The sequence below is a fragment of the Leuciscus leuciscus genome, assembly GCF_965113295.1.
Source record: "Leuciscus leuciscus genome assembly, chromosome: 11".
Taxonomy (NCBI): domain Eukaryota; kingdom Metazoa; phylum Chordata; class Actinopteri; order Cypriniformes; family Leuciscidae; genus Leuciscus; species Leuciscus leuciscus.
The window spans coordinates 27,415,563-27,440,202 of record NC_138735.1 but is presented as its reverse complement, the minus strand read 5'-3'; the positions used below and the strand labels follow the sequence as shown (position 1 = coordinate 27,440,202).

Sequence of the window (24,640 nt, the reverse complement as noted above, 5' to 3'; positions counted from 1 at the left end):
TAACTAGACTGGTGGGGTAGTTTTCATTGAAACCACTTGTGGGTGCTCTTTACAAGCACAAAATCTCAAATCTGCTCCCTTGTTTCCTAATCCAGATGGCTTTTTCTAGTATGACCGATGGCCAGTCAGATTTACCATGTTATGAACCAATATTAATGTTATACAGAATCCTAGGAAGCAATCTTAATAGCAAAGCTAAAATTTGTTTATGGGGTAAATACATTGTCATGTTGTATTTGTGTTTTTATTGTGGAGACAGCTTTTGCATGCACATTTAGTGTTTCTGGGAAATAATTGTATTTCCATTGCACATTCTTTCCCATAATGCTTATTCAATGCTCCTAGAGTTGGCATAGGTGGTATGAAAACTTTACATGACACTACTTTAGCATAGGCAAAGACATGCATGAGAAAACTGGGGAATTGTTTGGCATTTCATCCTCCCCCCATGCAATGAGCTCCCCAGTTTTGTTTGCCAATTTCTGCCTTGTTCAGTTGGATGAGGAAATGCAGTTGTGAGGGAGGGCAGTTTAGGAAGGGAGGGTGGGAATGTGGGAACTAGAGAGAGAATGATTTAGGGAGGCTCGAAGAAAGGGAAACTCTGCAAAATGCCCTTTCATTTGGATGCTTTTTAGGATGGTACAAATGTTGGTAACTATGCTGAATATACTCGCTACCCCAAGCATCAGGCACCCTCTGTTTTAATCTTCAGTCACAGCAGTATCTCCCGCAAGGATTTCTCTACAGGTGCCTTGGCAATGCCTTCGCTTTAAGGAGACAAAATATTCTGCTCCTTGTTTTGCGGTTATCCTTGGGACATGTGGGAGCAGCTTGAAGTTCAAACAGACCCCTCTCACTCATGCCAAGAACCGGAACATTAAGGAATTTGCCTTCACTGCTGGGTTGCACAGACCTGTTTTTGACAGTAGGAGAAGACCAAAGACTCCTTAATCTGTGGCTGTATTTATCCCTCCAATGCACACAGGTTTGTTTTTTCATAGCGAGTTTTCCCCCCCATAATCCTCTGCAAGGTAAAAGTTTCAGTGAGGTCATGCTGGTGCTTGTTTGAAGTTTTTCCCCCCCCTAACTCTGTCTCCGTCTCTCACAAGTCAAAGGTGAGGGATTATTCTTGCTTTTGGAATGTGGCCTGGAGGTGAAAGACTCAAGAGTGTGGCAGTGTTAGAGAGAGAGCGCTTAAGTTGCCGAGAACAAGCTTGTGGAGGTATATCCGTAATATGAAATGTGATTTCTATAGGAAAGATCACATCTCCTCACCAAGACCAAGGTGGTAAAACTCTATACGAAGTTGTTGTTTGCCAGAATGGGACTCCAGGAGGAGCTGCAGACTCGTACGCCTTCAGGAGGGGCTGAGAGGAGGGTAGAAGCTGAGCTGGGAGTTGTTAAGAACAACGTGGGAGAGGAAGACAACGAAAGACAAGAGGCGGATCAGAGGGAGGAACGTCGAGAGAGCCCAGGGCAGAGGAGGAGTGCAGCTGGAAAGCTCAATAGGTGGTTTTACCTGAGCAGCACAGGGAATGGGGGGTGGAGGAAAGGGGAAGTACTAGGAATGAGGACGGACCGGTTACCTTCTTTCTTCCAGGACAGCTGTGTGCAACAAGCCTCTGCGGAAGACTTCGATTTGGCTGTGGAAAAGAAAGCCTGGATCAAAGAAGTCTCTGCTGATGTTTGCCACATTCCCATTAAGGAACTTAGTTTTAATGCTATATCTGTGGAGAATGCATCAGAAACTCATGTGGCGGTCTTACGAAGGCCTGCACATGGCCTTCGGCTCCTGGGCAGCAGAAGAGTAGTGAGCATGTTTGTCTTCCCAGATGACAAAAGGGGACTCGAAACCACAACAACCATCAACCAAGACAGCTCTACAAGACCCCGCAGTGTTTGCATGTTGGCAGCTACAAACTACAGCAACATTCTTCTGCCTTCCTCTACCCCCAATGAGCAAGGTTGCCCAGATGTGGTCCAGCGGTGTCAGACAAGACGTGCCGAGCTGCGTGCCATAGACGGTCTAAAACCAGACATGCCGCCGTCGGTCAGCCTACTTCCTCATAGACTAGAAGAACCACCAATCCGTCGGACTTCTAAAAGCAGAAGCAAGCCACGGCCTGTTAGCATGACTGTGCTTGAGCTTAATAAAGAGCGAACTGGATCCCGGGGTGAGCTCGCAAGCCACGCTTCTACTGGCACCGGTAGTTTGCCTCGTCCAGGCTTCCGATGGAGATGGTTTGGTCGACAGGCAACAGGCAAGGAAGTCGTAGTGACACAAACTTCAACAAGGCTAAAGGAACCCAACAAGGGGGAAGGACAAAAGAGAACGTTCGGATCACTGCGGAGGAGTTTGAGTCTCAGGATGAGGCGGAATCGTAATCAACTTGAGCAGGATGACCGAACTGAATGGAGACGCACTGCAAGTATCGGAGAAAAATCAATGCAAACCACTCGTCCGTTCTCCTACCTTACTGGCAGGACGTTAACGCCAGCTTGCGAGCAAGACGAGGACCAAGGGGCCACACAGTACATACAGTACCAAACTCGTGGCAAGGTAGCAGTCTTGGAGATCCCTCTCCGTCCTGCCAAACTAACCAAGCCCACCAAACAATTGCAACCAGAGACTAGTTTTTGGCAGCTGATTGCTAATCGTTTTAAGAGGAAGGACCCGTTGTCCAGCAACAAATCTGAGCTGTGCACTGAAAGCCAAGCAGTTGGCAGTCATCCCCCGGCGAGAAATAAAAAGCCTGATTCTGTTGCTATAGAGACTCTAGCTGGCAGTGGTTTCCGCAAAGGTCAAGGTAAGTTGTGTAAAATGCATAATTTCATTCCACATCCCAGTCTGTGTAGGAAAATGCTTTTTGTCTGAAGAGGACAGACTGAGTGCCTGGATGTAGCCTTAGAGAGCAGGGCAAATTGATTAAATATTAAAATGATATTGAAGGTCTGGCTTGAGCAGCACCAACAGGCATAGTAAGAGGTTAAATGCATTATTCACTCAGAGGGCTTTGGCTCTGTTGTGTGTGTGTGTGCTTGAGCTGTTAATTGGCTCCAAGAGGAGTTTTCTTCTAGTGTATGTCTGCACTGCAATTGAATTAGGAAGCAAAAAAAGCATCCATCAAATCTTGTTTAATCATTAACGCTTTCAAGGTAATCAAATAGACTGCAGGAATAAGTCAAGGATGGATGATGTAGACGAATAAAGAAAGGGAATAATTTAATGACGCTGTCAGATCCCTCTTAAGCACTACTTTTTGGAAAATGTAATACGGAACGATCACGTTCTCATTGGATTGGAGTTGTTTTTTTTTTTGCTTTAAAAGCTCTGAAGGTTAAATCATAACCCAGCATGTAGACAACAGTCCTCATGATATTTTAAACATGTTTTCATTCCGTGTCTGTTCGTTCTTTTGCCTGCAGCTCATGCACCGTCTCAAAGGTAGTGAAAACAAATAGTGTAGTTGCAGAGCTTTTCGCTGTGATTTTTAAGAGGGATTAGGTTACTGAGAGTGCGACAAGATGATGTATACAGGCCTAGGCTCTTAACCTTATGTCACCTCAGCTCCTTTGTAATCCTTATTTAGATGATTTGAAAATTGATTAGTTTTGCCTGTGGCATTTTCATCAGAAGTATTTGTGCAGCATTGCATAAGGTAAACAGAAATTACTTTTGCCTTTTGTCTTCAATCTGTGAAGTCTGGCTTACGTTTGCAGTGTGAAATCTTTTGCCTTTAAAGCTTCTGGGTTGCAATATATAATTTGAATGAAGCGTCTGCGTACACAAGATGACGGAGATGCTAGCACATCTGTTGAAATCGAGCTGTCCTTATGTTTGAATTATGAGAACATGTTTCAGGATGGAAGATGATGTTATTGGGAGCACACCTTGAGATGTTTTGAGCATTTGTTACATAGTTAGAACAGTTATGGCATTGTTGACAGGCTTGAAGTGTCATAAAACCCCTCATTTCAGCACAAATTAAAGTAAAAAAATAAAAGAATGGAAAGCTAGAAGAGAGAAAGATACAGCAGATTTAATTAATTGTAATGGGGGTAACATTATCAAAATGCATTAACAAAATGCACAAAAAGATTATTTTTCTGTCTTGCTGTCTTCGTACACACACACACACACACACACACACAATTATATAATGTTCCGAGTTTTGAGACTTTTATTCAGCTTTGTTGATTCATCAATTTAATTGGACTCATCTAATAACACATTCCCATTAAACATGGATGGAACCAGTGACACTGAGATTATGACAATTCAAGGTTTTTATTTAAATTGTGCATCTATATATCATTATCTTAATATAGGAAGAGCTTTCAATCCAATGCCCTTAATTTGCATTTAATATTAAGATGCAGAGACAAATTTTATAATGAACAAGCTCATTTATGGTCTTGACCAATTCGTGTGTCTAAATTCTGTCCTTTTTAGCATTGTATTTACTGTAACCATTTGCTTTCACTTGGAAGACTACATCAGCCTCAGAGGCATCAGGGTTGGGCATGCTAATTAGGTTTTTTTAAGATATGGTGGTTCTAATGTTTTTGTTTTATTTTCCATGTTTAGATTTATTTTATCTTATGTTTCATTTTATATGTATGATATGATTTGGACAGAAAGAGTGACACGGCCCTTTAATTAGCCATCATCCAATCAGTGGACTTGCATTTATCGACAAAATCTTCTCGCATTACCTTCCTAAGTATATCTGGGGAAGATTGCCTTAGCACAACAAGCTCTCACAAACGACTTACAGGGCTTGTTTTTAGGCAGCACTATTAGTCACTCCTCAAATGGAGATAACAAATTAAGGGCCGTTTACACCCTTGGCATCTGCTTGAGTTTATGTTCATTGGTTACTAAGGAAACTATCCTTTCCAAACTCCCCGAGTGACCTTTCATTGCAAAAGTTGACTTACAGCCGGATTGTAGGTGTGTTTACTGAACTTGAGAGCTTTTAGGACCAAAGCTTAGGTGTGCAGATTACGTGTACCTGTCGCTACATGCCCTGGTTGTTTGACAAGCAGGTCGTTCCTGCGTCTTGACTGTTTTCTGTAGCTGTGAGTTCTGTGTATGCAGGTGAGGGAAGGTAAAGCCTTCCAGGCTTAAAGTACAAAGTGCCAGACTCTCCTTACAGGTCTTCTCAGCTAGAATTCGGATGACTTGTAGGCCTTCGGGTCGTGAAGGCTGGGTTTCAATAGCAGGTTAGAAAAATGGTGTGAGGTCACTTCAGATGGTGCAAAGCTAGAAAATTGCATCACAGGTAGCTTGAGAGAATACATTACTGTATGTTATAAAGGTACAAAGGGTTCCCTTTCTCTTTTAAATGTGCAAAAGAAATGGACGACCACACCAACATCTTAGGACATTCATTCTAACCACTAATTAACTAAAAGGCTCTACATTTTCCAAAAGAGGCTTTAAAAAGCCTATTGATTTGCATGCATCTCTGTTCCTCTAGGCTTGAAATAGCATTAAGAGCAATTTCTAAATGTTCTCCCATGCGATTGTGATGACCTTGCCCTCTTAAAACTCTGAGTCATATTTTCTTTAGCTAGATATCACTTAAGTTCTCTTTGGCTCCCATATGACATGAAAAGCGCTTCGCTTGCAGTTCACCCTTCAGAAGGAAAAGCATCGAATTGAAATTCTGAAGTGCTACATCAGTTTGATGCCTTTTTATCTCAATGGGGTTTAATTTTACTGACAAATTCACATCTGTCGCTCCAAAATACCGCAATATTTACCTGATACCTACCTGCCTCACTGAGTTTAGCTCACGTGCAGTGCATCTGAAGTCTAATTACTTTGATTTGTTTTGACTTGTGGTACCTCAACATCTTTGGGAAAAAAATGGCAAGATGCTGTCCTGTGGGATTGTGGGGAGTGGTTGTCATGTTCAGATGTGTTTGCATGTTGGCGTAGGTCCACTTTTCCTTGCATCCGTGTGTGAGAGCGAGGATGGAAGTGGAAAACGCCTGGTTTCATCATGGCACGTTGCTGAGCCCAGCAGGAAGAATCTCATCTGAGTCACTTCAGCAGTTTGTTGAGTGCAAACTGCAAAGGGAGGGTGTGACATCAAGTTTAAATGAAGGACGGAAGGAAACGCCTCCTGACTTGCCGTGCGTTACACTTAGCACACCATGTTTCCACCATCACACAAATGAGACTCCTTTTGGTACCATGCATAGATTATTTTCACTCTCAAATGGGTCTCTTTCTTTGTGTATTTTTCTCACTGTCCCCTGAATGTACAAAGAGTTTTTTTTCTTTCTGTTCCTCAGATGCTTTGAATAGAAATTTTGATTAGATTGGACATGAGCAGCGGAGTGAAAAATGAACTATACAATGCAGTGCCACAAACCTCTGTGGTGCTTTAAACAGGGCCGCCCATGTGCCCCGCTGTGATGATGTAATCACTGCACAACAGATAGTGTTTGTGGCACAGAAATGGGCAGGATTTCGCTGGGCCAATGAGGCTTGTGTTTTCGCTGTTGTCAGTCCATGTAGCCAATATGACAAACATGATTATTAGTAGCAACTAAGCCTCTGATCTTCTGCATGAGGGGATGACATACTTTTAATTTACAGTTGGTGCTCTTTTTAAAGGCTTTGTGTAGGGGTGTAACAATATATCATGTCACAATATATCGCAATACAAAAATGCAACAATATGTATCGTGGATAGTGACAATATGTATTGTCTATATGAAGAGTTCAGATGCAAAAGCCTCTAAATGCCATCTGAAATTTTCTTATAGAATGATCATTTTTATAAAGCTTGTGTATTTAAGTTCAGTAATTTCACTTAAATGACAATTAATAGGTAATCTTCATTGGCATTTAAGTGAAATTATTGATTTTAAATATACGATCACACTTGATAAAAATGATCATTCTATAAGAAAATTTCAGATGGCACTTAGAGGCTTTTGCATCTGAACTCTTCATATAGTTCACCCAAAATTAAAATTAAAATTTTCTGAGTTTTAGTGTCAGTACTACATTAAACTACTATATAATGTATAATAATGCAATGGGGGAATATTTGTGGGTCCTGATAATGCCAAATGTCTGATGTTACCAGTAAAAGTGTCCTACATTATTTTAAATATATCTAGTCAGTGACAGTGAAAGCATATTCGTCTAAAATAATTCTGTATTTTCAGCTTCAGAATCATGAATATTGTTATTCTGGTGTCTCTGTTGTCCTGTGCTTTGGGTTTCTGCACCAAGTCCAAGACTATTCATTTACAGACACAATGAAATACCAAATTTAACATTTTAATCAACAGTACATTTTTTGTAAACCTTTTACCATATGTCTTGGAGTATCGCATTAATATCGTATCGTGAGTTCAGTATCGCGATATGTATCGAATCGTGACATGAGGGTATCGTTACACCCCTAGCTTTGTGTGATAGAGGACCAGGAGTGACACTTAAAAATAAACTGATTTCTTCAATTTATTTCTTCAATTTATTTAGTTGCACTCCACTTATCAATGTATGTATTCAAAGAATAAAAAAAAGTCCTTTTATAACACATATATAATCTAAACATAGTTGAAACAATGTTGTTTGTCGATGAATTGATGAATTCATCAATCATTTCTGGTTGATGGACATATTGATGTGTATATAAGCTATAACATACAAACATGTCTGTCCAGTTTATTGAGTGAAATGAATGACATAATCACTAACTAAAGTTTTCTATCTGTTTCTTTCCAGATTCCTTCGTCAACAGTCAGGAATGGACATTGAGTCGATCAGTACCAGAGCTCAAAGTGGTGAGTGATCTTCCCAACCTTTACTTTGTCATTTTATCTCTTAACATTATGCGGAACAGTAAATCCTGACATGTCGACCACTGAATTTATTCAGCAAGCAGAGAGACACAGACTGCTGTGTGTCACTCTCTGTAATGATATTTCTGCTTGAGACAGTCTGGAGTGTCACTTATTCTGCTGACGTTCCCTCAGAATAGCCACCCATGAGAAAATTCACTGATACTTCATACTTAATATCACTGTCAAAATATGACTCAGTGTATGATTATTATGATTATTTTTTACACTTTATCAGGGGTGGAGGGAGTACTGTAAATATATATTCAAGAAAAAGATCCATTACTTTCCAAAAAATGTATTCTGAGTAGACTAAAAAGTACTTGTCCAAAAAAAACTACTTGAGTGAGAGTAAAAGAGTAGCTTATTTAAAAATACTCATGTGTCGTGAGTAGTGAGTACTGAGCTGCAGATTCTATCTCCCTTATAATAAACACTGTACACTGCATCCTGTATTACTAAATGTGGCTAGCTTGTGAAGGAAATAAAATTAGACCAGAATTTATGTATTTAATAAAAGTGATGTTTTAATTTTCATAGCAGTTTGGCCTTAAGCTTATTCATTTATGTGGATAGCCGAGCGGGGAAACCCTCTATTGACTTGGGGACTCCTACCCAACCAAAATAGGAGTGGCGTAGTCAAGATCAGTTACAAAACCACCTCTATTGCCTCATGACATTTGGCAGAAACTGAAAATGCAGAAAACACTGTACACACTGTAATTCACATTTCCTTTTTCTGTTTGTCAGAAAGAATGTAGAATATATATGCCCTCCAACATGTTTTCATTTTGACTGCCAACTTTTTATCAGTGAAAAAATGCATCTACTTCCAAAACAATAGGGAAAGGCTATTACAGAGATTTAATAAATTGAATTGTATTTAACGTATAATTAATAAAACATTTTGAATGAATCTCTTTAACTGATACATCACAACTCTTTAATATGATATGTCTGTTATTATGCACGTCAATATTCAACTTAAATGCGCAATTAGCCAACATGGAATATTTTTATTATTTTATATTAAATGACAAATGCCGTGTTCTTGATGTCGTCCACAACTAACTGGAACTAATAATGTTGATTCACTCGCTAAATGAAGGCGGATTTTATGAAATGGATCAAAAAATAAATAAAGGAGCTGTAGTTTTTATTACATTATATCACACGCTGAAAGAGATGCTGTATAACACCATGGGTCATCAATAAGGTGCATACTGAATTTGTGAAGAGACTCAATCGCTTTATATGATTAACATATTTAATTTAGGCTTTTATTCACTTATAAACATTGATCAGCGAACACAATCATCTTACAGATCACATCACTTATAATATACTCTAGTAAAAGGTACACCATTTTTAATTACAGTAACGTGTAACATGAGCATTTGTAATGTGTTACTTCACATCCCCTCACTGGATCATTTTAATGTTACAAAAATAAACATACAGCTACACAAATCACAGTTTTAGTATCAGTGAACTTAAGGGAAAAATGATCCAATTCAATGATCATAATTATCCAATTTAAACATAAAACACACAGCTGCTTATGAGGCAACACGATGAAACCATATGCTCATAAAGTTTTTACATCCAATATTCTCCTAATGAAGTTTCTATCATCCTCTTCTTTGTTCTCGATGACTGCAGTGGCCAACAGTGTGTAACGAACTGCTTTATTATGGAGGAAGATTGTTACTGTCTGAACCTTGTTAACAACACACACCACACTCTGATGAACCAAAACGGTGTTCAATATGAGCCTCGTGTGTTTAAATGAATGGAGAGGAGGATTTTTCTTTTTTTTTTCTTGTGTGTGTGTGTGTGTGTGTGTGTGTGTGTGTGTGTGTGAAGAAAGGACATCTTCTTTTCTCTTCTTCTGGTTTTCCATTTCCATGAGGAAAGCAGTATTTGGTCCCCTATTGAAGGTCAAGTTGGTTATAGCGATGCTCGATATGTGGCGACCTTGTTGTCAACGGCCTATACATGCGTGGCCTGGTGGCCAATCTTCACTGATTTTTACATTCTATCAGCAGAGTGTGAAGGTTGAATTAGCAGAGCAATAGCACAGCTGCACAAAAAATATTGCAATCCACAACATAATGGGAGACATATGAGAGTTCAAAAGAGGACAAATAGTTGGTGCGCATCTCGCTGGCTCATCTGTGACCAGGACAGCAAGTCTTTGTGGTGTTATCCAGGGTAATGTCGGCATGCCACCACGAAGGACGAACCACTTCCAATAGGAATAACTGTCGACGCAAGAGGAAGCTGTTTGAAATGGATGTCCAGGTAATAACCCAAACCAATAAAATAACCCAAAAAACCAAAACCACAGCTGCCAAAATTACAGCAGAATTAAATGCAGACTTCGACTCTCCTGTTGTGCAAGCATGTATTGTTCTCTGATGAGTCAACCTTCACTGTCCTTCCCACATCTGGGAGAGTTACGGTGCGGAGAAGCCCCAAAGAGGCTTAACATCCAGAGTGAAGCACAGGGGTGGATCAGTGATGGTTTGGGCTGCAGTATCATGGCGTTCCCTACTGGGCTTGATGGACTGATACACTAATACACTGCCAAGGAGTACCCAACCATTTTAGAGGACCATGTGCACCCAATGGTTCAAACATTGTACCCTGAATGAGGTGCTGTGTGTCAACATGATAATGCACCAATACATTGAGACAGCAATGACTTGAGACAGAATGGTTTGATGAACATATCCCATGGCCTGCACAGTAACCAGATCTAAATATTATTCAAACACTTTGGGGTGTTTTTGAGGAGCAAGTCAGAAAAGGTTTTCCTCCACCAGCATCACATAAGTGATCTGGCCACTGTTCTGGAAGGGGAAAGGCTCCAAATCCCTCTAGACATTGTGCAGGACTTGTATCTGTCATTTCCATGCTGACGAATTGATGCTGTATTGGCTGCAAAAGGAGGCCCTACACCATACATGAAGAAAAAATTAGATGACTAACTTGTAAGACTAGTCTAATCAGTTTATGCAACCGGCTACTGATCTTTCTGCAGAATTCTGTGAGAAGTAGTGTAAGGGGTTTTACAGTCAAAGACCCAGAACCAGATATGATGAATGAAGATCCTGAGTCAGAATTATAATAAATTAAAGAAAAGTTTTACTGAAGATAGTTTGCAGTTTCATCAGCAGAAGACTCACATGGAGTTCGTAGGCCGTCCCGCTTACAGTTACAAAGATCACAGCAGTTATACCCTACACAAAGGTCTAAGCTACATCCTTGCTTCAGGTTGCAGTTTCTGATTGGCTTAGAAATAGATAAACATAGTAATTTTCCACACATATACAGATAGACGGAAGCATAGGCATCGGTTAGGCAGTTGAAACTCGGACCCTGAAGTTAGGCACGTCGTGACCTTCCAGTTCTCAGATTTGGGTTGCTGTCCAGAACAATATTTCAGTCAATCTCCAATAATGCCAGTGGTTCCTTAACCTGCAACCAAGAAGACTAACACACACACCGACACACAGCTTTTCCCAGGTTGGATTTGGCCAGGCTCTAACTATAAACAGGAGAGTCCTCTCAAAACATAACAAGGTAATGCGTTCTTTCTCTCAAGGAGAGCAACACTTTAGTCTATCTGGAAAGTAAGACTTTAACAAAGAAATGGTCCCTTAAACTACTGGCTTCAATGACCCCTATATGTTTTAACATGTTGAAGACCTTTCTCAAACACAAAACAAGTCCCTATTTCATTTCTGGAAGCTGGGCTGAATAAGCAAGCACTGTTACTGCATTCAGATATCAAATACAGACATTAAAGAATACATGAAAAGAACATTTCAGTAATCACACTGGCAACTTCTATAACAAAGTAAAATCTCAAGAGAAGTCATTCAACTCATTTGATATTTAGAGGGAAAAATATTGATAATACCTTGATTATAATCACTCATTACATATACATTCAGTAGATTCCATGCAGGCTTTGTTATCAGTATAAGCTCTCTTTATCAGCGCTCACTTCGTCAATTAATTTCAATATTTGGGTAACACTTTATTTTGATGGTCCCTTTTGAGCATTCTGTTGAATATAAGTAACTTTGCAACTACATGTCAACTAACTCTCATTAGAGTATTAGTAGACTGTCTGCTTGATATCTCCGAACTCTTTATTGTGATGGTCCTCCAACAGATATTATACTGACTATAAGTAACTTTGCAACTACATGTCAACTTATTCTAACCCTAACCCTACCAGTCTATTAATACTCTACTAACACTCTAATGAGAGTTAGTAGACTTGCAGGTGCAACATTACTTCTAGTCAACAGAATGTGTTAAAGGGACCATCAAAATAAAGTGAAACCAATATTTGTTATAGGAAGTTCTTCATCTCCAGTGTTTGAGGAGAAAGACAGGTGTATCTGTCCTCATGTTTGTAAAGCTGTCCATCTCCAGCTGGTAGGGAATTATTATCCATTGGTGCAGGAACAGCCGTCCTCCCGTGGACTGACAGGCGGAACAGTTGCGTCAAGTGTGAGGAAACTCCTGAAAGTTGCTTTCTCCACGGTTGAGGAGTTGTTTGTTGACAGAAGGAATCTCGACTCGTTTGAGGGAAGTCCTGGAGACAGAACGGATGTTCTCCATCTGTTGGTAGTGAATAGTTATTGAAACTGATTATTGTCTTTTAGGCCCATTTGGTTAGTCTCATGAACGAAGGGGATGGTGTCTTTCATTCTCAGAAGTACAGTTCATCAGTGATACTTTCATATAAAAAAAATGACTTGCAGCCAGCGAGTTTTATTAGTTATTTAATATCCTGAAATATATCTCACTGATTATCTTCCAGACGATTTATTTGTTTGCTATTCTGTTTTGTCTCTGCATTATGCACCCAAACACTGTCGTCATATGCGTGTCTGTTTTTCTCCATGCAGGGCATCGTGGGAAACCTGTCCAGTGGGAAGTCAGCATTAGTTCACCGGTATCTGACAGGAACATATGTCCAGGAGGAGTCGCCTGAGGGTGAGTGAGCAGCGGGGAGGGCCGAATACTGTGTGTTTGTCAGGGCCAGCCATCCAACAAGACCTCCTGCCGCGGAGCAGACTTTTCTGGCCATGAATTTGTTTTGTCTCATATGGTCATCTGTGCGCTGCATTTGTTTACTCATTTTTATAAGAACTAGGGCTGTCGATTTAAAATAATGAATTACTTATGGGGGGAAATAATGCGTTAAAATTATTATGCCCAAGACCCACCCTGCCCAAGACCTACATAGGTCATCTTACATTTCAAACAGTTGATTGAGTCTATAGGATGCAGTTAGAATGCCCCCAAAATTCAAGAGATCAGGGCAAAAAATACCCCTGTAGGAGTTTTTGTCACATGATATAGTTAAAGGAATAGTTTACTTAAAAATGAAAATTCTGTCATCATTTACTCGCCCTCAAGTTGTGTTAAACCTGGATGAATTTCTTTCTTCTGCTGAACGCAAAGGAATATTTTAAACTGTATTCAATAACTCCTGAATGGAAGTCAATGGGGTCCATCAACTGTTTGGTTACTGACATTCTTCAAAATATCTTCTTTTTCATTTTTTAGTGAACTATTGCTTTAAGCAGTATCACACGAGTGCTGTTTTTGTCCCGAATAGCAGGAGTGCAAATGTGATATTGATTTTAAACAACAGTTCAATAAATAAGAAGTTAATATTGTGTCATATTTTAGACACCACATTGCCTGTTTTTGCTCAATTTTTGTCAACGAAAATAATACCTGTAAAGCCACAGGTTTCTGAATGAATCTGCTTTTTTGAACAAATGAATCGGGTGAACCAATGATTCAATGACCCATTCATAAAGAGAGCCATTTATTTAGTTCCTGAATGAATCAGCTGTTCGAACGAATCGAATGATGAATGACTCAAGACATTTGGCGCCACCTACTGGTGGTTTTACTTTCTTATTTAGAGTATCATTCATTTAAAAAAAATGGCATATTCCATATTAATAAAAAACTCATTAAAGGTATACTAAAAGCAATGTAACTTGAAAAATACTCTTTATGTAAAGACATTTTAGAGGAATTCCATCTGTACTGCATGAACAATAGTTCCGCTGCTAAAAGGATGATTTAGATAACTTTACGACTCGTATAACACCGATTTTTCTGTTTAAGAATTAAGCGCTTTAGCCAAAATACTAGCTGCACATTGCAAGTGCATTACTGCAAATCTGTTTTTTGTAAGTTTTTACTTAAGAGTTGAACCCGGAACATGCCTCAAAACAGGCTTAAAGTTCAGTATTCTGGCCCAGTGGGTTTTGTTGGAAGCCTGTATATGCACATTGTTTTCAACTTGAGACTTGAGCCTGTTGGGACTTGTTTCGAATGCAGCTTTCGCACTTCCATCTCATTCAGTCAAATTCTCGGCTTCTCTCTGACCAGACTGTGGCGTTAATGTGGAATAATGCTCATGTCTAATGCAGTGAGAAAAATGAAAATCAATGAATCGCTGTGGGATTGTGAGATTGGTGTTAACACACACCTGAGTAGTTAACTTAAACTAATACATATTTGTTGTTCTATAATAGAAACCGAATATCAGTCTTTCTGTGAAATATAACTGGTATCAAGGCAGAACAGAAGCTCTGGCAGGGGTTAATATTATTGTTTATATTGATTGATTAAAATGTCTGTCATGTTCTGCAATAAAGCCTTGTTCTCTGACTTCCCTTAGAACAAAGTTTGTGATGGTATCCAGTGGTAAAACAATGTTTGTTTTTTTATAAAAGATGCACTTTTTTCATGTTTTTGAAAGAATTCACCAAGGCTGCATAAAAACAGCAATATTGTGAAATATTACAATTTAAAATGTTTATATATCCTAAAATGTAATTTATTCCTGTGATCAAAGCTGTCATTTTTTATCTATTTAATGCATCCTTACTGAATAAAAGTATTAATTTCTTGAAAAAAAAAAAGAACACTGGCCAAACTTTTGAACGTTTAGTGTATATAAACATACCAAAACTTACCATGGTACTACCATGTGTTTTTCGTCATACACCAGTATCAAAGCACCTTGGTATTTACCACCTGATACCACTACTTTACCATGGTACATTTTTCATAAAGGGACTAAATGATTACTATATATTCATATAAAATAGTATTTCAGTGGAGCTACCTCAAAGAATACCATGATTTTACTTCAGTCAATGTCCAAAAAAGCCACGGTTTTACCATGTTATCATGTCCAAAGATCATGTAAGCGAAGACTCTTTCCTGCGTTGTCTGACTGATTTGTGGTGTTGTTTTACACTTGCACAAATATTTGTCAAAAGAGCAGTTGCGTGATTTAATGTTATTGTGATTTCATACTGCATGAATCGTTTTCATTTCTTTTTAATCTTAATTTGTCATCTGCCATTCGCTCCTGCACAGACGAAGCTGTGAGTTTCCAAGCCGATGCTCCGCCTCTGTGGTTTGCTCAGGTGTTGCCATGGCAACAGAGGGTCAGGCCACCAGTGCGTGTCATCAATCCTCAGCGTTTACTTTTGAGTGACGGGGAGAGATTAAATGTTTATGCCCTCATGGCACCAGCTGCCCCTCTGAAATCTAAATTAGAGATTAGAATTTTAACGACAGATTCCTGGAGAGTGTCAGCGTCGCCCCAAAAGCTGTGTCAGGCTAAAAAAGAAAACTACAACGAGAAACCATCTATTTAGATGTTTATACGGCTTTCTGCCAAAGTCTGAATGAGCAGGAAACTTTGCTGCAGGGATTTTTGTTCTGTCATGTTATGACGTGTTCAGGCGTGCCCTTTTCTTTTCAACAACTTCAAAATCTTCAGTGAATGTGCTGGAAAAACTGAACTACTTTCAATTAGTTTTTTTAGTGGCGCTCCTTTTACTCATTTTTTAGGGTTGTAGAGTTGAGCAAACGTATTGATTCCTCAAGTCATGTGGATTGTGAAACTACTGTATTGACTGTATTGATCTGTTTTGCATGCAAGCATGACTTGCATTTTCCTCCAGTAGATGTAAATAATTATTTCTGCATAATTATTATGCTTGCAATTTCATCTGGTGGATTAATATTGACCAGCATGAACATTTTGTTCTCCTTTAAGAAAGAAAATGATGCTGTACCTTTTTGCTTTTAGGCTCAAGGGACGCATTTATGGAATAAAAATAGCTAGGACTGATTCTCAGGACACAGATGAACTAATTAAGTGGAGTGTTCTTGGCGTAATGGATCTATGGATGATATCTCTCAGTCGATGTGGGGTCACTGTTGGAATCTCCACGTAGAGTCATGTTGTGTTTGGTTCTGCTATTATTACCAACCCTCACCGCTCCGCAGGGCTGTACTTCCGTGCCCTCGCCGTACCTCTTAATGCCAATTTAGCCCAGGGGTCACTGAACTTGAAAGTAATGATTGGCCATGTGGCGCGAACTTTAGCAGGTTTCAGTCATACACTGTGGAACAAGCATTCAGTCATTATATTTAGTTCTCAGAAGTGACAAAGCTCCATCATGCATTTCCCAGAAGGAAGCAGAGGTAAAGTAAGCCCGCGATGGATTGGCTGAATAGGTTGTCAGAGTGAAGTCATGCACTGAATGAACTGAATGCTGCCTACTTTTTATAGTGAAATATGGTGTGCATTGTGCTAGATTTGTGTCACATGTTCTCGTCACGTTGCTTGTGAAGGGTGTCCAGCTGTAAGATGAAATAATGGATCAAAAACAAGTGTTAGGATTGTCACTTCCTGTTTATTCATCAGGCTGTAAATGGAAAGTCAAGTTCATTGCATTGTTCATTTCATTGCATTATGTACAATACAGCCCCCTAGTTTAATCTCTTTTGTTGTTTCTTGCTTTAATAATAATTGTATAATTGAGTAATTGTTAAATAACAATAATTTTTATTTTAAATGTTTGTGTATTTAAAGGGATAGTTCACTTTAAAGTGAAAATTCTGTCATCAAATACTCACCCTCATGTTGTTTCAAACCTGTATGAATTTCTTTCTTCTGCTGAACAGAAAGGAAGATATTTAGAAGAATGTGAGTAACCAGTTTCTGGGTCCCATTGACTTCCATAGTATATTGTTTTCCTACTATGGAAGTCAATGGGACCCAGAAACTGTCTGGTTACTGACATTCTTCTAAATATCTTCCTTTCTGTTCAGCAGAAGAAAGACATTCATACAGGTTTGAAACAACATGAGGGTGAGTATATGATGACAGAATTTTCATTTTAAAGTGAACTATCCCTTTAATATATATAAAATTATAAATTATATGATTAACTGATTAAATGTCAGTTTTATATATGTATATAATTTAGGCTATTTATTTATTTTATATTTATATATTTAAATTATATGTGTTTTTCATTAAAAATTTCATTAAAAATTATAAAATATTTTGTTGTTTATGTCGATTAGTTTGTCACTGTAATTGCTTCGTTTATTTATCAGGCTGTATATACTAATTAGTATTTATTTATTTTTATTTTATTTATTATGTTAATTTATTATTTAAATTATATATATGATATTCTTTATAAAATAGTGTTTACATTTATGTATTATTACAATTTATATTATAATTTAGTATATTTATTATGTCAAATAACTTGTTCATAATTCATTTATGTAAATATAATTATGATTTCTATTATATTAATTTATTATTTCAATATTATATATTATGTAAATTTTTTTCATTTAAAATTAAAATATGTAAACTGTTTTCATTTTATATTTTAAATATATTTTATATTATTTACAAATGTTTTTTCATATTTTCATTCTCTTAACTAACATTGTTACATCATTTCTGTACCACACCGCTGTACCATTCTGTACCATTCAGCGGCTGCTTATTGAAATTTCCTAGCAGAGTCGTCTCCTCTCCAGGCTGGATTTTACTCATTGCCTTTTTAACCTTTCATAATCATTGAAGAAATCACCCTTCCTCTTTTGTCCCCCTAGAAGATTACCATAAGGCACGATTCAGTCGGCTCCACAAACTTTCCTATAAAAAAAAAAAAAAGCTATGTAATTTAGGGGAATCTCAGTAGCATCAAAGTTCCCTCAGCTTTCAGCACCAGCGGCTGTGAGGAAGGAAAACAACTTCTGTAGAGGAGAGAATAAATGAAGGGTGAAAAATCAGAGTCTCAGACTCTCATTTCACTGCTGGTGTCGAAATCACTCAGATCTTCGGATAAGGCTTGCCTAATTTCATTTGTTGGCTGATATTTCTTTTTAATCAGTTGCTCTACTCATTGCTAACAGAGATTCTCATGTTTCTGTGTGCCGTATAATGAAGCAGGAGCGATGGGCGGCCCTCTGGTGGCTGTAATCGTTAGTCATGTTTAGACATGTACGCACACACATCCCAAACACTCATTTGCACACTCACTAACTCATCCGCTCTTTCTCCATCCCTTGTCCAACACTTCACAACTGCCAGAAGGTATACGTAAATTGGAAATTGGAAATGTCTCTCTGTTCAGATTGACGGGATTGGAGGGTGTTCCTCAGGGGTGTATCTTCAGTCCCTTAATCTTGATGCCGTTGACGTCAACAGCACACCTCCTGTTGATAAATGAGCTTCACAGAGCACCATGTTATATGGAAACAGTGTAATTAATGTTATTCTGTGTTTTTGCAGGAGGGAGGTTTAAAAAGGAGATTGTGGTGGATGGACAAAGTTATCTCTTGCTGATCAGGGATGAAGGCGGCCCCCCAGAACTGCAGGTAAGCCACAAGCTAAACTGTGAAAGCTGTGCAATTTTAGCATTGTTTACGTACAATTATAATATTTTGGATTAGCTTTTGGATTTATATGTTCAGTTTTCATTTAGTTTTAGTATGTTTAGTTCTTCAACTTAAACCCATTTAATTTAGTTGCCAAGGCCACATTTCTAATTTTAGGTTTTATTAATATATACTTAAAAATATACTTAATTTAAGTTTTTTTAAGTTTTTCATCTAATATTTAGTTTTTATTTCAGCTTTATTTAAATTAACTTAAAATTATTTTAATAGCTTTAATTTAAGTTAACAATAACATGTCCATTTCCTTTATTTATGAGGCTTTAAAACTGTAATAATTTGAAAACTATAATAAAACTAAGTTAAAGGAATATTTTTTTATATATTTTTTTAACTTATTTTGTTATGTAGAATGTTCATTCTGCTCTATACCATAGAAAATTGTTCATAGAACCAATTATATACTGTAGTGTGGCTACTGAAGTCCAAAAAGCACCATAAATGTTGTCATTATAATTTGTATCTAGAGAAGGTCCAATTTTAATATTAAAATACTACAATTGTTCATATTATGGTGGATTAAATTGTGATCGTTAGATGGCGGCAAAGGTAAACTAAATATAAAAATAAGGTAAATTAACATAAAAACTTGTGCTGTGCACCCAACGTCTGTATGGAAAAGAGTAGCGTGAACATTTTGGATGAACTGTTCCTTTAAGGACGTTTTCTGGTCATGTACGGACATCTAATTGTAGTTTGTGTGGATAAAAACTGTTTACATATTTCCTTGTAAAGTACTAGTAATACCCCAAACACCTTAATTATCTTGTTCAATTTGCAGCTCCTGGGCTGCATGCTGACGCGGCGCTACAATAATTGATGATATCTGAGAAAGTGAGATTTTTCGCAAGTTGAGAAAAGCAGAAATCTGTCCAAATAGCTGTTAAAATATTCCACAAATGTGTCACCCAGTCCCCATTCCCACAGCAGAGAGCGGGATGTGGGGCTGTGTCATTTTGAACGGCTGTACTTGCCTCGTGGGACCCATTTCATGGTGGCCTTATTTTCACATTTTTACTGCGGCTCAGTGTAATTATAGTCTGATGGTTCTCATGGCGAGCGGCGATGAGCACTCGCTTCCTGTGTTGTGGGAACGGGGATTTCGAGTGAAACTTTTTCTGCCAGTGTAGCTCCTAGTGGAATAGCGGTGATAATTATTCTCTGTTAGTCTGTGTTCCGTTTAGCTGGTTTTATGGTAATGCGTAATTGATTAGAATGCAAATAACCACAAGAATTTGTAATACGGCCCTTGAAATTTCAAGCAGACGTCAGTGAGTGTGTCTCAGGGCTCTGGAATAATTCGAGTTACTGGTCACGAAATTGATCCATGATTAGAATTATTCTCCTGCTAGGTAATGGAAAACAAAAAGAGGAATGACACGCACGTAAGGCTTCAGTAAACAACCAAAATTGCTTAAAGTTACTGAAATGTTTCTTCCTGCACTGCAAAATATAACTAGCATATACAAATGGTCCATCTGCTCAATAGCTATAATGATTTATATTTATATTCACCAGTGAATCCTGAATAAAGTATCACAGGTTCCAAAAATATATTAAGCAGCACAACTGTTTCCTGCATTAATGATAACTGAGTTTAAAATCAGCATATTAGAATGATTTCTGAAGGATCATGTGACACTGACGACTGGAGTAATGATGCTGACAATTCAGTTTTGATCACAGAAATAAATTATATTTTAAAGTATATTAAAATAGAAAACCATTATTTAAAATTGTGATAATATTTCACAAATTAAAAAAAAAATTTTGATCAAATAAATGCAGGCTTGATGGGCATATGAGACTTTAATGAAAAACATTAAAAAACTTTTGACCACTACTATGTTTATATATACATATATACAGTACAGCCTAAAAGTTTGGAAACATTACTATTTTTAATGTTTTTGAAAGAAGTTTCTTCTGCTCATCAAGCCTGCATTTATTTGATCAAAAATACAGAAAAAAATTTAATATTGTGATATATTATTATAATTTAAAATAATTGGTTTTCAATTTATTATACTTTAAATGATCATTTATTTCTGTGATGCAAAGCTGAATTTTCAGGATCATTACTCCAGTCTTCAGTGTCACATGTGACATCCAGTCTATCACATGATCCTTTAGAAATCATTCTAATATTCTGATTTATTATGAGTGTTGGACACAGTTCTGCTGCCTAATATATTTGATGAATAAAAGGTTAAAAAGAACTGCATTTATTCAAAATAAAAAAAATATTTTCTAATAATATAAATCTTCTTTACTATCACTTTTTATCAATTTAACACATCCTTGCTGAATAAAAGTATTGATTTATTTCAAAAAAAGAAAGAAAAAAAAATTACTGACCCCAAATTACTGACCAGTAGTGAATATTGTTGTTACAAACGATTTCTATTTTTAAAACATTTGCTTCTTTTTTTTTTTTTTTTTTTTATTCATCAAAGTATCCTAAAAAAGTATCACAGGTTATGAAAAAATATTAAGCAGCAGAACTGTTTCCAACTTTGATAATGAATCATCATATTATAATGATTTCTAAAGGATCATGTGATAGACTGGAGTAATGATCCTGAAAATTCAGCTTTGCATCACAGAAATAAATGATAATTTAAAGTATAATAAATTGCATTTATTTTAAATTGTAATAATATATCACAATATTGCATTTTTTTTCTGTATTTTTGATCAAATAAATGCAGGCTTGATGAGCAGAAGAAACTTCTTTCAAAAACATAAAAAATAGTAATGTTTCCAAACTTTTGGCCTGTACTGTGTGTATATATATATATATATATAAACCGCAAAAGCTTTTAGCCAAATTAAATGATTAAAGATGGATAATGTTTTGTTTGCTTGTTTTCAGTTTGCTGCCTGGGTGGACGCGGTGGTGTTCGTCTTCAGCTTGGAGGATGAGATCAGCTTCCAGACGGTTTATAACTACTTCCTGCGTCTTTCCAGTTACAGGAACGCGGCAGAGGTTCCCATGGTTCTGGTGGGGACGCAGGGTGAGTCACGACACCATCATTCTTCTACAGAAGAGCACAGGATACACAAAATTTGATGTGCACTTGTTTTTATTAGATCTGCCATTAAAGTCTCGCTCTTAGTCATAGTCTTGAAGATGACGAAATGTCACATTTGTCTTGTTTTAACAAAGCAGCAGGCTAGGAAGTCTCATCTGCAGTAAAATACTCTTTCTTACGCATTTGCCCATTACTTGTATGCAAATTGGATTTTGATGAGACGCATAATTAACATTGATGAGCGTTTCGATGCTGTACTGTCATTATGTTTGCTGAAGAGTTAGTTTAAAAGAATAGTACACACTAAAATGAATACTGTATGCTGTGTCTTCACTTAATGATCTTTTAGATGCCATCAGCGCTGCCAACCCCAGAGTGATAGATGACGCCCGAGCTCGGAAACTGTCCAACGACCTGAAACGCTCCACGTATTACGAAACTTGCTCCACTTATGGTCTTAACGTGGAGAGAGTCTTTCAAGATGGTGAGATGCCTGATGTGTTAAACTAGTGTCTCTGAACACACTTGCAGTGTTTATGCAGTGTTACGATTTGATCCTCAGGTGTGAGTTTATCATCAGTATTCCCGGTTCTTCGAGACCGTTATTTATAAATATGGACCGGTGTTGAACTGGAGTCTAGTAGTTATTTTTCATGATGTCAAAAAGCAGAATTGAAAAGAATCATTATATCATCATAAAACAACAATACTGATCAATCTCTATAAGTCTGGTGTTGATCATAATGCATTCATCTTTAAAGGTATGACCATGAATGGGTATTTATTATGACATTATTTGCTTATTGTATTATTAATAATATACACAGCAAGTGTTGTTGTGAGACATTCTGAATGCATTATCGTCCAGTGTCCTGCTTTTATCTTCTCATCTAACAAAGAACTGTGTTTTCCAGTTGTTTTTATGTCGGTAGCGGTTAGTGCATTTACGAACAATCCTAAAAACCGGTTGGAATATCAGCGGTACTCTAAGTTCACTGATAGCGCTCTCTCTTCCGCCCACTGTCGTCATGTGGCATGAATGTATTGCTGAGTAAGCAACAGAAATCTGCCCACACATCTCTTTTGTGTCCCTCTAGCCGCCTGCTCGAGGTAGAGTGGTTTCACAACACCTATACCGAATACACATTACATAAGTATTTATCAAGCCGCCGCACAGTAATCTGGTGTAGCTGCTCCATATATCCATATGAGAGTTCCTCCCGCGCGATAATTCCAGCAGCTTTATTGCTCCGCAGCGTTTCAGTTTCCTCCGCGCTCTCCAATATCATCGTTGTCAGGATGGATTTCTCTCGGCCCTGCCTTTATTGCCGGTGTGTTGACGGTTGCTGTTTTCTTCTGCGTGTAATTGCCTCCTCGGGCTGCATTTGAAATAATTAAAAGACAGAGATGCGTTTGTTGTCTGGAGACTGTGATCCGTTCGACTTTTTGAAAGCAGACGGATAAACATCATCTCGGCTTTGCTGGTTTCTTTCGCTCGGTCTTCCTCTATGCAGCTCTTGTCTGTAGTATTGAAGTCATCTTTCTTTCTTCCTTCCTGTCTCTCTTTGTTTTCGTGAGGAGTAGAAGTGAATATTGTTGAGTCACTTGTTCGATGACCGTAGGCACACTGTACCGTCGGTCTCCTGAGTTTCTGGATTTATGCAGTTAATCTGCACGAAAACATGTCACTACTGTGGAAGAGACATTGTGTGCGTCATTACAATCGAATTACAACTGAAAATTGTACATGCATAAGTTATGAACATCGCCCTACAAAATAATAAGCATTGAATGTAATGTAAATATCATACATGATACTCATCTCATACCATACAAATATCATGCATAAACATTTACCTTTCAAAAGTGTTTGTTTGAAGGAAGTCTCTTTTGCTCACCAAGGCTACATTATTTGATCAAAAGATTTTGAAATATTATGAAATATTATTACAATTTTGAATATATTGTATAGTGTATTTTTTTCCTGTGATCAAAGCTGAATTTTCAGCATCATCACTCCAGTCTTCAGTGTCACATGATCCTTCAGAAATCATTCTAATATGATGATTTGCTGCTCAAGAAACATTTCTGATTATTATCAATGTTGAAAAAAGTTGCTCTGCTTCATATTTTTGTAGAAACGTGATACTTTTTTCAGGATTCTTAGATGGAAAAAAAAGTTCAACAGAACAGCATTTATTTAAAATAAAAATAAATGTTTCTTTTAATCTATTTAATGCATCCTTGCTGATTAAAAGTACTGAAGCCAAAACTTTTTTAACAGTAGTGTATATAAAAACTCTCTAAACTCTCTCTCAATCTCACCACATAGGTGAAAACATTGTTTTATGTTATTCATTTTCATTTTAAAATGTCACTACAAGGATTAAAACCGAACCTACGATCAAATAGTAGGATGTGTAAAATATATGTTTGTGATTGACATTACATACATGTATATGTTAGATATTTTAGATGGATTTCAAAGTTGAAATGTTTATGATATGTGATTGCAGTTGCTCAGAAAGTGGTGGCGCTGAGGAAAAAACAGCAGCTTTCGATTGGTCCGTGTAAATCTCTGCCCAACTCTCCCAGCCACTCGTCTGTCCCGGCCGCATCCATTCCCTCTGTACACATTAATCAGGTGAGTCTGGGGCATCTGTTCTGATCTGGGGTCAGCCTCAGTCCTGAACCAGCTAGCATGAAAACTGCAAGGTGAATCTCAGAGAAAAGAATTGGCTAGATGTTATTTGGGAGGCTAGTTGTTATTGGTTATTTTGCCTTCCGAAAATATGGTATAAAATAGTTACTATTATTTTTACTTAAAAACAACTGTAATCACAAAAGAAATTAAATAAAATGACAGAAATATTTATTATAGTTTTACAACTGTA

At 37.5% G+C, this 24,640-nt stretch overlaps 1 protein-coding gene across 4 annotated transcripts in view; it reads left to right on the top strand.

The window, feature by feature from the left end:
- The window catches only part of agap3 (ArfGAP with GTPase domain, ankyrin repeat and PH domain 3), a 163,270-nt gene that overhangs the window by 72,367 nt on the left and 66,263 nt on the right, over positions 1–24,640 (top strand). For 2 of the 4 annotated variants that reach the window (XM_082184250.1, XM_082184251.1), the window contains exons 2-7: positions 7,757–7,815; positions 12,804–12,891; positions 18,548–18,633; positions 21,587–21,728; positions 22,096–22,230; positions 24,263–24,390. In XM_082184250.1, coding sequence (XP_082040376.1) covers positions 7,757–7,815; positions 12,804–12,891; positions 18,548–18,633; positions 21,587–21,728; positions 22,096–22,230; positions 24,263–24,390 — 638 coding nt within the window. Of the gene's footprint in view, positions 1–563; positions 2,808–7,756; positions 7,816–12,803; positions 12,892–18,547; positions 18,634–21,586; positions 21,729–22,095; positions 22,231–24,262; positions 24,391–24,640 lie in introns of those variants that run through there. The other 2 variants (XM_082184252.1, XM_082184249.1) reach the window with 2 other exon arrangements.